Source organism: Lepidochelys kempii, chromosome 8, assembly GCF_965140265.1.
Source record: "Lepidochelys kempii isolate rLepKem1 chromosome 8, rLepKem1.hap2, whole genome shotgun sequence".
NCBI classification, from domain to species: Eukaryota; Metazoa; Chordata; order Testudines; family Cheloniidae; genus Lepidochelys; species Lepidochelys kempii.
Genome location: NC_133263.1, coordinates 800,007 through 812,053, shown reverse-complemented (window position 1 = coordinate 812,053; position 12,047 = coordinate 800,007). Strand labels below are relative to the sequence as shown.

Genomic DNA, 12,047 nt, shown 5'->3' with positions numbered 1-12,047 from the left:
GGATGCCCACCTCACTGCCTTTGAGCAGGCTGGCGATTTGAACCAGGGGGATCCTGCGGAAAAGCCCCGGTGTCTAGCTCCCTTGCTGGGTCCCAAGGCCATAGACACCATCAGCCAGATGGGTGGGGAGGTGGACAGCCTCCCACTCCTGACCCCAACCTCTATGTCTGTGTGGAGTTTCCTGGGGCCAGGCCCCTCGGACCCCCAGTGGGAGTGGAAAGTGATGGTCAATGGGGAGACATTCCTGGGGTGGCAAGATCTTGGGACGGAGAGAACTGGTGTCAGGCCCTGGGTGGTGCAGCCTCAGATGCTGAGGGGCTGGGTGAGCTGGGTGAGGGTCCCAGGGATGAAGCCCCTCGCCCTGCCTATGGCCCAGATCCCTGTGCAGACCCAGGAGGGGTGGGGCTGGCTGGCCATTGGGGTTCTCCAGGATACCAGCTGCAAGACCCTGTTGTGGGGCGACTGTGTCTCTTTGGGACAGGGTCCAGGCCCTGCTCCTGTAACTGCCGAGGGTTTGAATTTGAATCCAGGGAACCAATTGGGGGAGAGGGAAATGGTCAGTGAAAATGCAGATGACCTGGCTGGCAGCGGGGAGGAGCTGCTAGGCTTGGGCTACCTACCTGCCTGCCTGTAACCAGACCCCTGGGGCTGGGTGGGACAGAGAGATGCTCCCCGCCCCCCTTGCACACTGGAGAAGGGGCTCCCGCTGGCTCTGATGCAGTGAGGAAAGCAGCGAGCTCCCTGCCTACCCCACTGGGACAGCAAGGGCAGCGCTGAGCACAGTGGGAGCTGAGACCCCAGCTGAGTGGGGGAGACACAGGCAGGGCAGGGGATCTGTTGGGAGTGGCAAGGTGCTTGGTAAGGAAAGTCTGGATGAGCCTAGGCAGCCTTGTGAGCTGATGGCTGTGTCTAGTCAGCAGGGTGGGAAGGCGAGGAGAGAGGAAGATGAGTGTCCCTGGACCTTACCTGTTAGCCGGGTGGAGAATTGTGACAGTGAAGGAAACGTGTCTGTGTCTGTCGGGGGTATTGACTTGCCTGTGGAGGGAGCTACCCTGATCTCCAAGCAGTTGTCTGTGACCAGCCTTGTGTGCTGGGACAAGGGGAAAGAGGTCCCAAGCTGGGGTGTGGGAAAGGAGAAAGTGTGTCCGGCTCTTCTTTGTCTGTGGAGCAGACAGAAGGGGCCTTTCAGCCTGTGACGGTTGAGGGTAGTGCAGTTGTCTCAGAGTTGGTTCTGGATTCAGCTAAAGCCCAGGAAGGGAAGGGTCCTAAGTTTGTGTCTGCTCGGGAGAATGGCCCTGTAACTAGGTCGCATCCAGTTAGTGTCTATGTAAAATCCCAGAGCCCAGACAATTCTGGTGCTTGTATTTTGCCTGTTGCTAGTGTGTGGTTGGGAAAGGGTGTCACAATTCTGTCTAATCAGGGTGAGATCCTAGCCAGGGCACAAGGAGAGCATGAAGGTGTGTGATCATGTTACCTACGGAGGGTGTGGAAACCTGTCGCAAGAAGGAAAAGATTCCTGAACTTGTGTGTGGCAAAGGGAAGGAGAATGCTTCTGACTTTTTATCTAGGAAGTCTGTGAGTTTGCCCGAAAGGGGATTGTGTAGGAATCCGCCGGATGGGCCAGAGCTGATTCTGGATGTAAGGGAGACCCAGAAAGAGTCTGTTGTTGCTCAGGACAGTGTTCCTCTAGAGCAAGCCTTCGGTGAAGAGGGTAAGAGCAGAATTTCTGTGAGGGGTGAATTGTTGCATAGAAAAGCCCTAGGGAAAGGAATCCTCATGGAGTCTTTGCAAACAGTTTACTGCAACTGAAGGGTGTGAAAGTGATTTAATCAAGAAAGTTTCAGAGTAGCAGCCGTGTTAGTCTGTATTCGCAAAAAGAAAAGGAGGACTTGTGGCACCTTAGAGACTAACCAATTTATTTGAGCAGAAGCTTTCGTGAGCTACAGCTCACTTCATCGGATGCTTTAGCTCACAAAAGCTCATGCTCAAATGAATTGGTTAGTCTCTAAGGTACCACTAGTACTCCTTTTCTTTTAATCAAGAAAATTTCAGTTCCTAACAGCCAGAAATTTTCTGTTGTGAATGGATCCACTGACTTTCCTGTTGAAAGATCCAGTGTGGAGAGCTTTGAGAAGGCCTCAGATGGAGTGAGAGCTGTTAAGAAAGTTAAAACAATCCTCTAACCCAGTGGCTGTGTTTGGCCAGCTTGTTGGGGAGACAAGGTTGTTGAGAAAGGGATGTCTCCATGCTAGTTCTGTAAGTGAACAGTATGTGGCCCAGGTCAAGATGAGGGCTCTTAACCAAGAGAGCCCAAATTGCAACCCTCCAGCCTGGAGCGCTGGGAGAAGACCTGATCCCAGTTTGACCCCCAGGGATTTTGGGGTGGCAAAAGAGCACAGGCCGCATAAACCTTCCCACATGCGGCATGCGAGTGCTATCGACCACCCCTGACCTAAGGGAGGGCGTGAAACTGGAAGGGCCTGGTGTAACTCCCACCAAGGAATGGGAGAGATGCTGGGGCATCCATGGGAACGTTGGTGGATTCGAACTTCCCCAGGTCACCAGCTAAAGTGACCCCGCTCAGTTCGATCTCGAAGGGGGGAGAGATGTGATGAAGTGGGACTGTTCTTAATGTTTCCTCTGAATAGTGTGGGGGTGCCTCAGTTTCCCCTATGCAGTTCTTAAGTATCTAGGGGGTGGGATAAGGGTGTATGATCATTGCAGAGCCCTAGAGGGCAGGTGTGTGCAGGGATCTGGACACAGAGAATGGCCAACACCCTGTTTCCTGGCAACTGATGGCCTGGCCCTTCCCCCCTGTAAAGTGAGAGCTAAAAGGGTTGGAGAACAAAGGAACCAGGTGACCTCCTGGCCCCGGAAAGGGACAAAGCCCAGAGGAGTAGGGGCGGGAGAGAGTTTCAGTTTGGGTCTGGCTGGGGCCATGGAGTGAAGTGCAGACGGGGTTGTCTGGCTCATTGCCCCCCAAAATGGACCCAGCTGAGGGGTCCGATTCTCTGCACCTACAAGCTCTGTGTTAGACCATATCCCTGTCATCTAATAAACCTTCTGTTTTACTGGCTGGCTGAGAGTCACGTCTGACTGTGGAGTTGGGGGGGTAGGACCCTCTGGCTTCCCCAGGACCCCGCCTGAGCGGACTCGCTGGGGGAAGCGCACGGAGGGGCAGAGGAGGCTGAATGCTCCGAGGTCAGACCCAGGAAGGTGGAAGCTGGGTGAGCTGTGTGTCCTGCAGACAGGCTGCTCACAGAAAGGAGACTTCCCCAGAGTCCAGCCTGGCTTCATGGGGAGCAGTTCCAGAGCATCGCCCAGGGACTCCGTGCCTCCTGGGCATCGGAAACTACCTGCAGTGCACAGAATGGGCTAACCACTTGGGTCAATACAGGAGGAGGTAGCCTGCGGTTGACAGTGGGGGAAGTGCTTGCTGGCAGATAGGCACCACCTGGGGTCAATTCAGTTACTGGTCCCGCAATGAAGCATTTCCAAGAGTTTAATACGGGTCTCAGTTTTTTGTTTTTAAATGTAATTGCAACTTAGAAGCCCAGGGCTTTTAGGGGCAACTAAGGACAAGGAGTTCTTAGGAAAAAGCAATTTGCAACCATGTTTCAAAGTTTTTATTGGGAAATTTCCTTTAAAAAAACAAAACAAAACAAAAAAAACCCCACCATTTGCCAAGAAAACCAGTGCTGCTCTCGGCAGATAGAGCCCCTTTCCATACAGGAAATGACTTGCTAGGTGCCACATTTGGTAGCCAAACTCTTGCTCTCTCTCCCTTGCTATTACTGCTGAACAACAATTTGGAAATTGGATCTTGAACTCTTCTTAACATTCGTTGAGCACAGCCTCCCCCTGGCAAAGTTCAGTGAGGCTGCAAGGAGCCTGGAGATTTGCACATGCCCCCAAGTTGCTAGCAAGTAGCTCCAAAAATTAACTTCTCAGCCTTTCAATACTTGCATCTCACCACCCACCCAGTCCTACTCCTCCACCTTGAATGCAACAGCATGGAGCCAGAGGTACCATTACCAAGCTGAATTATGAGAGAGGATATTAAAGTCACATCTCCCCCAAACTCTCCTTCCTTCCATGTGCTGTAACCACACAGCGTTGCTCACTCCAAAAACCTCTCTGCCTGCAGGAGCCCCCCCTCAAAAACCCACCCCTCAGCAGGCAGGCAGGAACTGTTGTGAAGTTACAGGGCACTTGCCACGGGTAGATCCATGCTCTATCAATGGAGTCACTCAGCCCATTCCCACAGGGAACAGCTTCAAACTATTAGCTTCAGCACTGAAAACCTGCTGCCACCTCCCAGATCAGGCATAAGAGCAACTGGTGGGTCTCAGGACAGATGCCTGGAAATAGGAGCTTTGCTGCTGTTTTTTCCAGCCCCTGCTGCTTACAGCCCTAAACAGGAAACACTAATCCTTTGCATGTGATGTCACACCCATCACCCCAGCAACCAAGGCGATGTCAGAACCAGAACTTGGGCTTGAGAGCAAGAGCAGGTGAAGTGATCAGAGAAGAAGAGCTGGGCTCCCTGCCAACAGCCAGAAAAGGGGGCATGCCACATGTGCCCGAGGCATGTAGGGTCCTGCCCCCCCACTGAGGGGCACTGTGTGAGGCACAGAAAAAGTAGGGGACAGTCATTCCAAGAGGGCTCTGGCACTTGGGCTGCTTGCCCCTCCAGGTTCAGTTTTCAAGTGACAGTAGGGGCAGACTCTTCTCACCAGGCAGGTGCAGTTCCTCCACAGGCTGAAGTCAATTACTCTGACTTGGCCTGGTGACACTCCCCTACTGGAAACCACCTCCCCCCCACAAACCATGGACGGCAGTGCCAGCTCTCAGTAATGTGTGAAGGGGGGAGCTGGGACTCTGTGGGAAGGGGCCCTGCCTTCCCTGCCCCCCCCCAACACACACAGAGGTCCCCGTGTGCCCAGGCAGCTCTCCGAGCCACTTCACCATGGCCTGGAGGAGGGCTAGGACCCACCCACAGTGCCTATTTCTAAAGAATACAGGGCTTGATCTCCAGCAAACAGAGGGGAGAGACGCAGCTCCCACCATCAGCATGCCCTGTAGAGGGAGGGCAGCGGCTGCTGGGGCTTGTTCCAGCACATAGGAACAGTCCTTTCAGCCAGTGGTTCCAAGTAGGAGCCTAGTAACGCCCTGAGAGAGCACATGCTGGAGCAGTGGCTGGCAGAATATGCTTGTGGCTCAGTCCAAGTGTCCAGACTCCAGCTAGAAAAGGAACAAAAGCAGCCCACTCCAGCTGGAAGTGCAAATCTGATTGAACTTACACGCCCCAGCCCCTTGCTTTCACCCCAGCCTGTGCTGCCCGAACATGTTGGGGAGGAACGCAACACTAGAATGGCTCAAGCTATTGCTCAAGTGCTGCAACAAACCCTGGCCTTTGAACACAAACCCCCCCATAGGCCACAGCTTGGCAGAGCAGATGCCATGGCAGGGCAAGGGGCCCCTGCTAGGAGCCATTAAAGGGGCACCAAGTACCTGCCTGACAATCCCCAAAGCCTGCACCAGCACACCAGGAGGAGGAGTTAAACGCCATTGTTCACAGCCTCAGTGGTTCCTTGGTGTACCTGACAGCACTTTGGTCGAGCTGCGTCTGCACTTCCCCTTGCACGTGGGGCTGCCACAGCAATGGGGTGTGGACAACCCGCTTCTAAAGGTAGGAAAATGCAACAGTAAACCCACAGACTTCAACAGCTGTGGAGGGAGGGGATGCACTGAGGGCAGGAGGGATTAAAAGCAAGTGAACGTGGGGAGCGTAAAGGCTGGTGGGAGGCAGAGGGGGCAATGCATAGAGGGCAGAATGAAGGCACCCTGCACGGGCCCTGGAATTGCGTTTAGAACTAATTTGCTGACCCTGACTAGCACTGCAGCTGATGGTAGGCTTAGCCTGTGCTTGCTGATGGGCAATCCCAGCTCCCACACCTGGCAGCAGATTGAGAGGGGCTGGAGCAAATCAGATAGCAGAGGTGGGTGTTACAGATGAGCATCCACAAGGGCACTGATTCAGAGCAAACCCTAGTACGCAGCCACCCTCCCATGCTAGCTGGAGTCCCTCCCAGCAGGAGGTTGCAAGGCATGGGTTAGATTCCCTTTTCTAGGGCCTCAGCAGGAGCATGCCTGCAGTTTCCGGCACAGGGGCGAGTCCCCCTTCAGCCAGGCAGTACTAGCTCCCAGCCATAGCATGAACTCATGCAGCCTCTTATGCCCAGGTATTGCCCCAGAGAACTGCTCCCAGCCGAGAGCCATCCCCATTGTCCAGATAGAGCTGGTCCAGGAGCGGGATTTGACTGGGGTCATTGGAGGGGGCTTCCCAGGGAGAAACTTTCTCCACCCATATGTAAGATCCTGCTCGGCCCCAGGGATAGGAGAATGTCTGCACAGCCAGGCTCGCTGTGGTTTTGGGCTGGAGCAGGCCCCTGTGCTGAGAGTAAACCAGTCGCTATGTTCTCCCCTCCACAACCCCAGGGGAGACAGCTCCACATACCCTCTGGCAATTGAGCTGCTACCCCTTTTCAGAAGCCTTCCTTTCCTTCAAGTGGTCAACGCTCCCTGCTGGGTGGACAGGGCTGAGCACTTGAGAGCCCCGCATGCAGCTCAGACAAGTTGGCTAGGAGCACCCAAAACAAGTCCCAAGGCCCCCTGTGAGGGGAAGCTGTGGATGAGCTGCTAGAGAGTGGCTCAGATGGAGGAAGAAGGGGGATCCTGCAGTTTGGGATGGGCACCGCCCAATGCACAGAGCAGGAGCCAGGCCCCATTAGCAGAGCTACACCCAGGATTCCTGGGGAGCTTGGATGCAGCAGGGAGACAAACGTGACTGGCAGGTGGATGCACAGGGGAGGGCTCTCAGTGTTCATAGCAGAAGCCTGATGCAGGCCTATGGAAGTGCAGAATTTACAGCCTGGCCCAAGAGCCACCCTGACCCAAGAGAGGTGAGCACCTTTCACTCCTCTGCATGCCCATGGTTCACCAGGCAGCCGAGAACCCAGGGGCTTGGCTCGGCTAATCCTAGGCTCCTAAACAAACCTGCTAAACCCACAAGAGAAAAAACAGAATTTGGGTTTGTTTTTGGCTTAATTGGCTTGTGAGTTTCTTGTTAGCTAGTTTTTGGCTTCTAGTTTGTTGCTTCTTTATTGTGATTGGTTCCTGGCAAGCAGGGGCAAGGGTTGGGGCGGTGGGGGGGGGAAGTCAGGGGTGCTCACCTGGAGCCCACCACAGTCCCAGACTGCACGCCAGGGGGTCTAATAAGTGAGTGTTGGGGTTCTTAGGGACTGGCTTGTTTTGAAATGGGATTAGCTTGATTTTTGGCTTATTGTGAAAGTTGGAGAGCTAATTTACCATGTGTAAGTTGACAACTGTGCTCCTGGGCAGAGCAGCATAGCTCTCCCCGAGCAGGTTTGTGTACCAGGCTGCTAGGTAGAGACAGGGGGAGAAGGAGGAGGCAATGGGAAGTGTGTTGTGCTCACTGTATTCACCTCTGCACGGCAGCAACAGACATGACAGAACTTACATTTAACAGAAAGGTTAAAAATTCTTTAAATATTCCCACCATCAGTGCAATGCAAGCGAACGATACCACAGGTCCGAGGAGCAGCCAGCCCAGTGCACGGGGGAAGAGTCCCGCTACCGCTAGGAACAAATGTGCACTGTACAGGACACGAGCAAATGGATGGACCCCTAGAGCATGTCAGAGGGCTGAAGCAGTCCCATAGGGCCATGCAAGGCTCCAGTTGGGACGCCAAGCCCCTCTCCTTTGATTCCCCGGAAGGCACAAGATTTCTAGATGCTGCAAGGCTGCGTAATGGAAGAGATTCCCATGGAGAAAGGGTGAGGTGCACTAAGCCTTTGGCACAGGTCCCTGGGGCTCAGCAGCCAGCTAGGCCCAGCCTGGAGGTGATGGCCTGAGTGGGGCTGTTCCACTGAAAGCAGCTCAGTACCTCCGAGCAGGGTGGAGCTGCAGACACCACAGCTGGACACAGGCAGCAGGCTCAGCCCCACTGCCCTCTATGGGGGCAGAGGCACATTCCTATGGGGTCTGCACAAAGCGAAAGCTACAGACACATTGGGCACCGATGGCCTCTGCCAGCCAGTGCAGCGAGCTAGACTCCTGCTGCAGCTCCTCCAGGGGACTACCCAAGCGGTCTACGATGGCTCTCAGCAGCAGCCAGGGCACCCCACGCCACATGCAGAATCCAGGAGCTGGCCTGGCTTCCAGCTTTATTTGGGAAAGGCCACATCCTGCCTTGCTGCAGAGAGCGGCAGATGCTGAACTGCAGCTTCAAACAGCCGGGGTGATCCTGGCTCCCATCAGAGGGGCCAGAGGCAGTGAGTGCCAGGGTGAGCAAGGAGAAAAGGTGCCCAGCAGGCAAAGGGGGTGAGGCGAAGCACTGACTGGTCCCATAGCTGGGCTTTTTAGTGGTAAATGCTTTGGCATGGTACTTTCCTGTGCCCAAAGGGCTGTGGGAATGTTTGCACAATGGACCTCCCCTCTAGCCTGTGCTGCCAGGAGACATCCTCCCGGGGGGCGGGGGGGAAGCAGTCCCAGAAGGTCCTAGGGAAGATACTTTAGACATGTTAAGGTGCCAGGAGTGGCCAAGGGGCCCCTGCCCAAGACTTCCAGGGCAGAGCAGGTGCAGCAGCTCCCCCATTGTGGGAAGAACTGTGCCCAGAGCCCATGGGAGGGGGAGGGGGAAATGCAGAAGGACCCCCTCCCCCGAGAAATAAAAAACCTATGCATGATATATACATACATACAGACCTATATAAATATATCAAACCTGGGGCTTGCGAGACTGGCCAGCTGCTGGAATGGGTCATTGGATCTGCTCCTGCCAGCTCCTGCCCTGGCAGCCCCACCTTGTGCTGGGGGATCCCTCTGTCCCCGGTGGAGGGGAGCAGCGGGGCTGAGAAGGGGAGCAGCAGAAGAGCAATTCCAAGCAGCAGATTCGGAAGCATCCAGGTCTTCCCAGCCATGGGCTTTCCCCAAGCACAGCGAGGCCCTGCTGCACAGTGCTCCCTGGCGCAGGGCTTGCTGCTCACAGCCCAGAGCATCTTTCTGGGTCTACTTCGAGTGTCTCAAAATAGAGATGTGCAAAACTGTAAACAAATCCCATGTGGCAGGGTAGCTGCTACCTTGTCCATCAGGCTGGCGTGCTGCACAGCTGGGTGCCTGGGAGAGGCAAGAGGGTCCAAGCCCGGAGAACAGGTTGGGGTCTACAGCCGGCTGGGCTCTTCCTCACTGTCACTGCAGTTTCCACAACAGTCCTGAAGTCAGAAGGGCAACAGAAGGGAGGAGAGGGAGAGAGGAGCACAGCAAGCAGAGGGTGAGCATGGGTACAAAACAACACGCCCCCAGCTGCCCTGAGCAGGGTGGGTCACCCCGCACTGCGAGAGAAGGGACTCGGAGCCAGGGGAAGAGAGCTAACACCCTTGGGAGGGGAACAGATAGGGGAGTCCTTCCAGCAGGACCATTTCCCAGAGGACATGCCCTTGAGTGGAGGAACAATCCTATACTGGCCAGCTCAGCAGCTTGAGGTGGGACCTCACTGGCCTTGCCCAGACTGAAATCCATCGGGGTGCAGAAGACACACAGCAACCAGCTCACGTCTGACCCAATGTCTGCACCCTACACAGCACAGGGCCCCTTGATCACTGGGGGCCCACAGGCAGCTGGCTCCCTCAGCAGGAAGAGGGCAGGGATCTGGGCAAGGCAGCTCTTGGAGCCCATCACAAACAATCCTTGTGCCCTCAGTACATATAGACCTATACAAATATCCCAAACCCTACAAAGCACCTGGGCTGGCGAGACTCAGAGCTCAGGATGGAGGTCAGGGGGTCAGCAGGAGCCTTTGACTTCCTGGAGCCCCTCGCTGGGAGCAGGGCCCACAGCAGTGGTAATGCAGGGAAGCTTTGACTGAGCAGACAGCAGTGGCAAAGCCCCCTCTCACACTGGGGTGAGGCAACGAGAGTGCAGGGAAGCAGGGTTAGTTGCTCACGGGGTAATTAACACACACAAGCAGCATCTGCTCTGCTGGGGTGGGGAGGGTGGGGGTTAGGCACTGAAGGACAAGACGACTCTTCCCCAGGTCTTGCCATGTCCGCAGGTGAGTCTAGGCCACCAGGTATTTCCCTGAGCAGAGCAGCCAGGAGAGGGCTGCTCACCTCTGGAAAGAGAAAAGATGTGGCATGAGAGGCTGGTGAGTCACAACCAGGCAGGACCCCATGTTTGCTGCAGCTCCCACCCCCCTGCCAGGTCCCACAGCTGGCTCAGAGCACTCCTGTGCCAGGACAGTGGGATAAGTGGCTCCGGCCAGAGGCTCTTATGAAACAGCACCAAAGAGGGACAGCCATGCTGAGAGCCTACGAGGGGAAAGCGGGAACCAGCAGAGGAGGTAGCTCGGAACGGGTCTGGGCCAGGCTGTTCTGACATTTACTTGTGTTCAGGTCACACAGCTGCTAGGCAGCAGCTCAGTGGCAGCAGCATGGGCTATGCCTGTCCCTGGATACAAACCGAGGCTACTCCATGCCAGAGAACATGCAGAGAGAGAAGTCTGCAGTGGTTCTGCGCCCACTGGCACCCAAGAGCTGTGCACCAAGCAGCATCTCTGCCTGCTGCAGGCTGAGCCATGCTGGGAGTCTCATTAACGCTGAGGACTCGGCCTGGCAGGATGACACTCAGAAGTCTGTGCACTGAGTCCTTCCGCCTGGGATGGGGGCACACAACTCAGACCCTGACCCCAACTACACAGATAGATCTGACCCGACCACTTTTTCCTCCCCTCCACCTCCCAAAGCAACTGGTCCAGTCCCTGGGCACCTCCATCAGTGACGCTCCCTTCCCAGCTTTCATGGTAGCCCCTCCAACCCATTCAAGATCAGCTCTCTGACCTGGGGCTTTGACTGTGCCCCTCCCCTGGCCCTGCACAACACGCACTTCAAGTTTCTTGTCCTCACCCATCCAGGCCCTGCCTCCCTCTGCTCCTCCATGCCCATCTGGCCTTCTCTCTGGTGTCATCCCCTTGTCAGGTTTGCTACCTTGCCCCCTTCCACTTGCTCCTCTCCACCTTCTCCACTGCCCCCTTCTGCATGCGACACCCTTCCTGAGCTGGTCTGCAAGGCCTTGCCCCCCACTCCTGCTGCAATGCCAACATAGGCAGGAGAGGGGATTGGGCATTCCAGTGCAGTTAGAAACACCCACCATCCCTAGGACTGCAGGGCACCACACCCCAGCCCAGCCCGTCCCCATCTGTCACATGCTTGGCGTGTGTTTCAGACCAGACTGAGCTCTTCAGGGCAGCGTCCTTGTCTCTCTGGCAGCACCCAGCACAATGCATGCACAGCCTTTGGGCACTGCTGCCACATGCAGGTAAGAGCTAACGAACGGGGTGGAGACAGAGTTTGTCATCCTCCAGCACAGCATAGATAGCATCATGCAGATAGGCTGGAGCTGCACAGGGAGGGCGTGTGTGTCTCCAGCAGGAGCCGGACAATCTCCCACCCTCTGGAGGGATGAAGGCTCTTGTTGATCTACTCTGGTAGCAGAGATACACGCAGGGGCCCGAGTCCTGCTGCCTCATAATTTCCCCTTCCCATCCCCTCAGATCAGAAGGGGTGTCCCCCAGAGCCTGGAGCAAACAAGGCACACAGAGAGGCTCTGAAGGAAGCCTGAGGACAAGCCAGGCTTATGGGAAAAGCCTGCTTTTATTCAAGTTTCCAATAAAGGCAAAACCCAGGAAGTGACGTTTGATGGCTTGTGCAGACTACCTGGAGAGCATGGGAAAGCCACAGGTTCAGGGCAGGGGTGCGCAAACTACGGCCCGGGGGCCACATCCAGCCCTTCAGAGGTTTTAATCCAGCCCTCGATCTCCCATTGGGGAGTGGGGTCCGGGCTTTCCCTGCTCCGGCACTCCAGCTGGGGGCTTTCCCTGCTCTGAGCGTGCTGTGGCTCCACATGGCTCCCAGAAGCAGTGGCATGTCCCCCCTCTGGGTAGGGGCAGCCAGGGGGCTTCACATGT

At 55.7% G+C, this 12,047-nt stretch overlaps 1 protein-coding gene across 3 annotated transcripts in view; it reads right to left on the bottom strand.

The window, feature by feature from the left end:
• Positions 1 to 3,611: 3,611 nt before the first annotated feature.
• Positions 3,612 to 12,047, bottom strand: part of GRK6 (G protein-coupled receptor kinase 6) — a 34,847-nt gene continuing 26,411 nt past the window's right edge. For 2 of the 3 annotated variants that reach the window (XM_073355078.1, XM_073355080.1), the window contains one exon: positions 3,612 to 9,297. In XM_073355078.1, coding sequence (XP_073211179.1) covers positions 9,247 to 9,297 — 51 coding nt within the window. In that variant the 3' untranslated portion in view covers positions 3,612 to 9,246. Of the gene's footprint in view, positions 10,197 to 12,047 lie in introns of all 3 variants that reach the window. The other variant, XM_073355079.1, reaches the window with a different exon arrangement.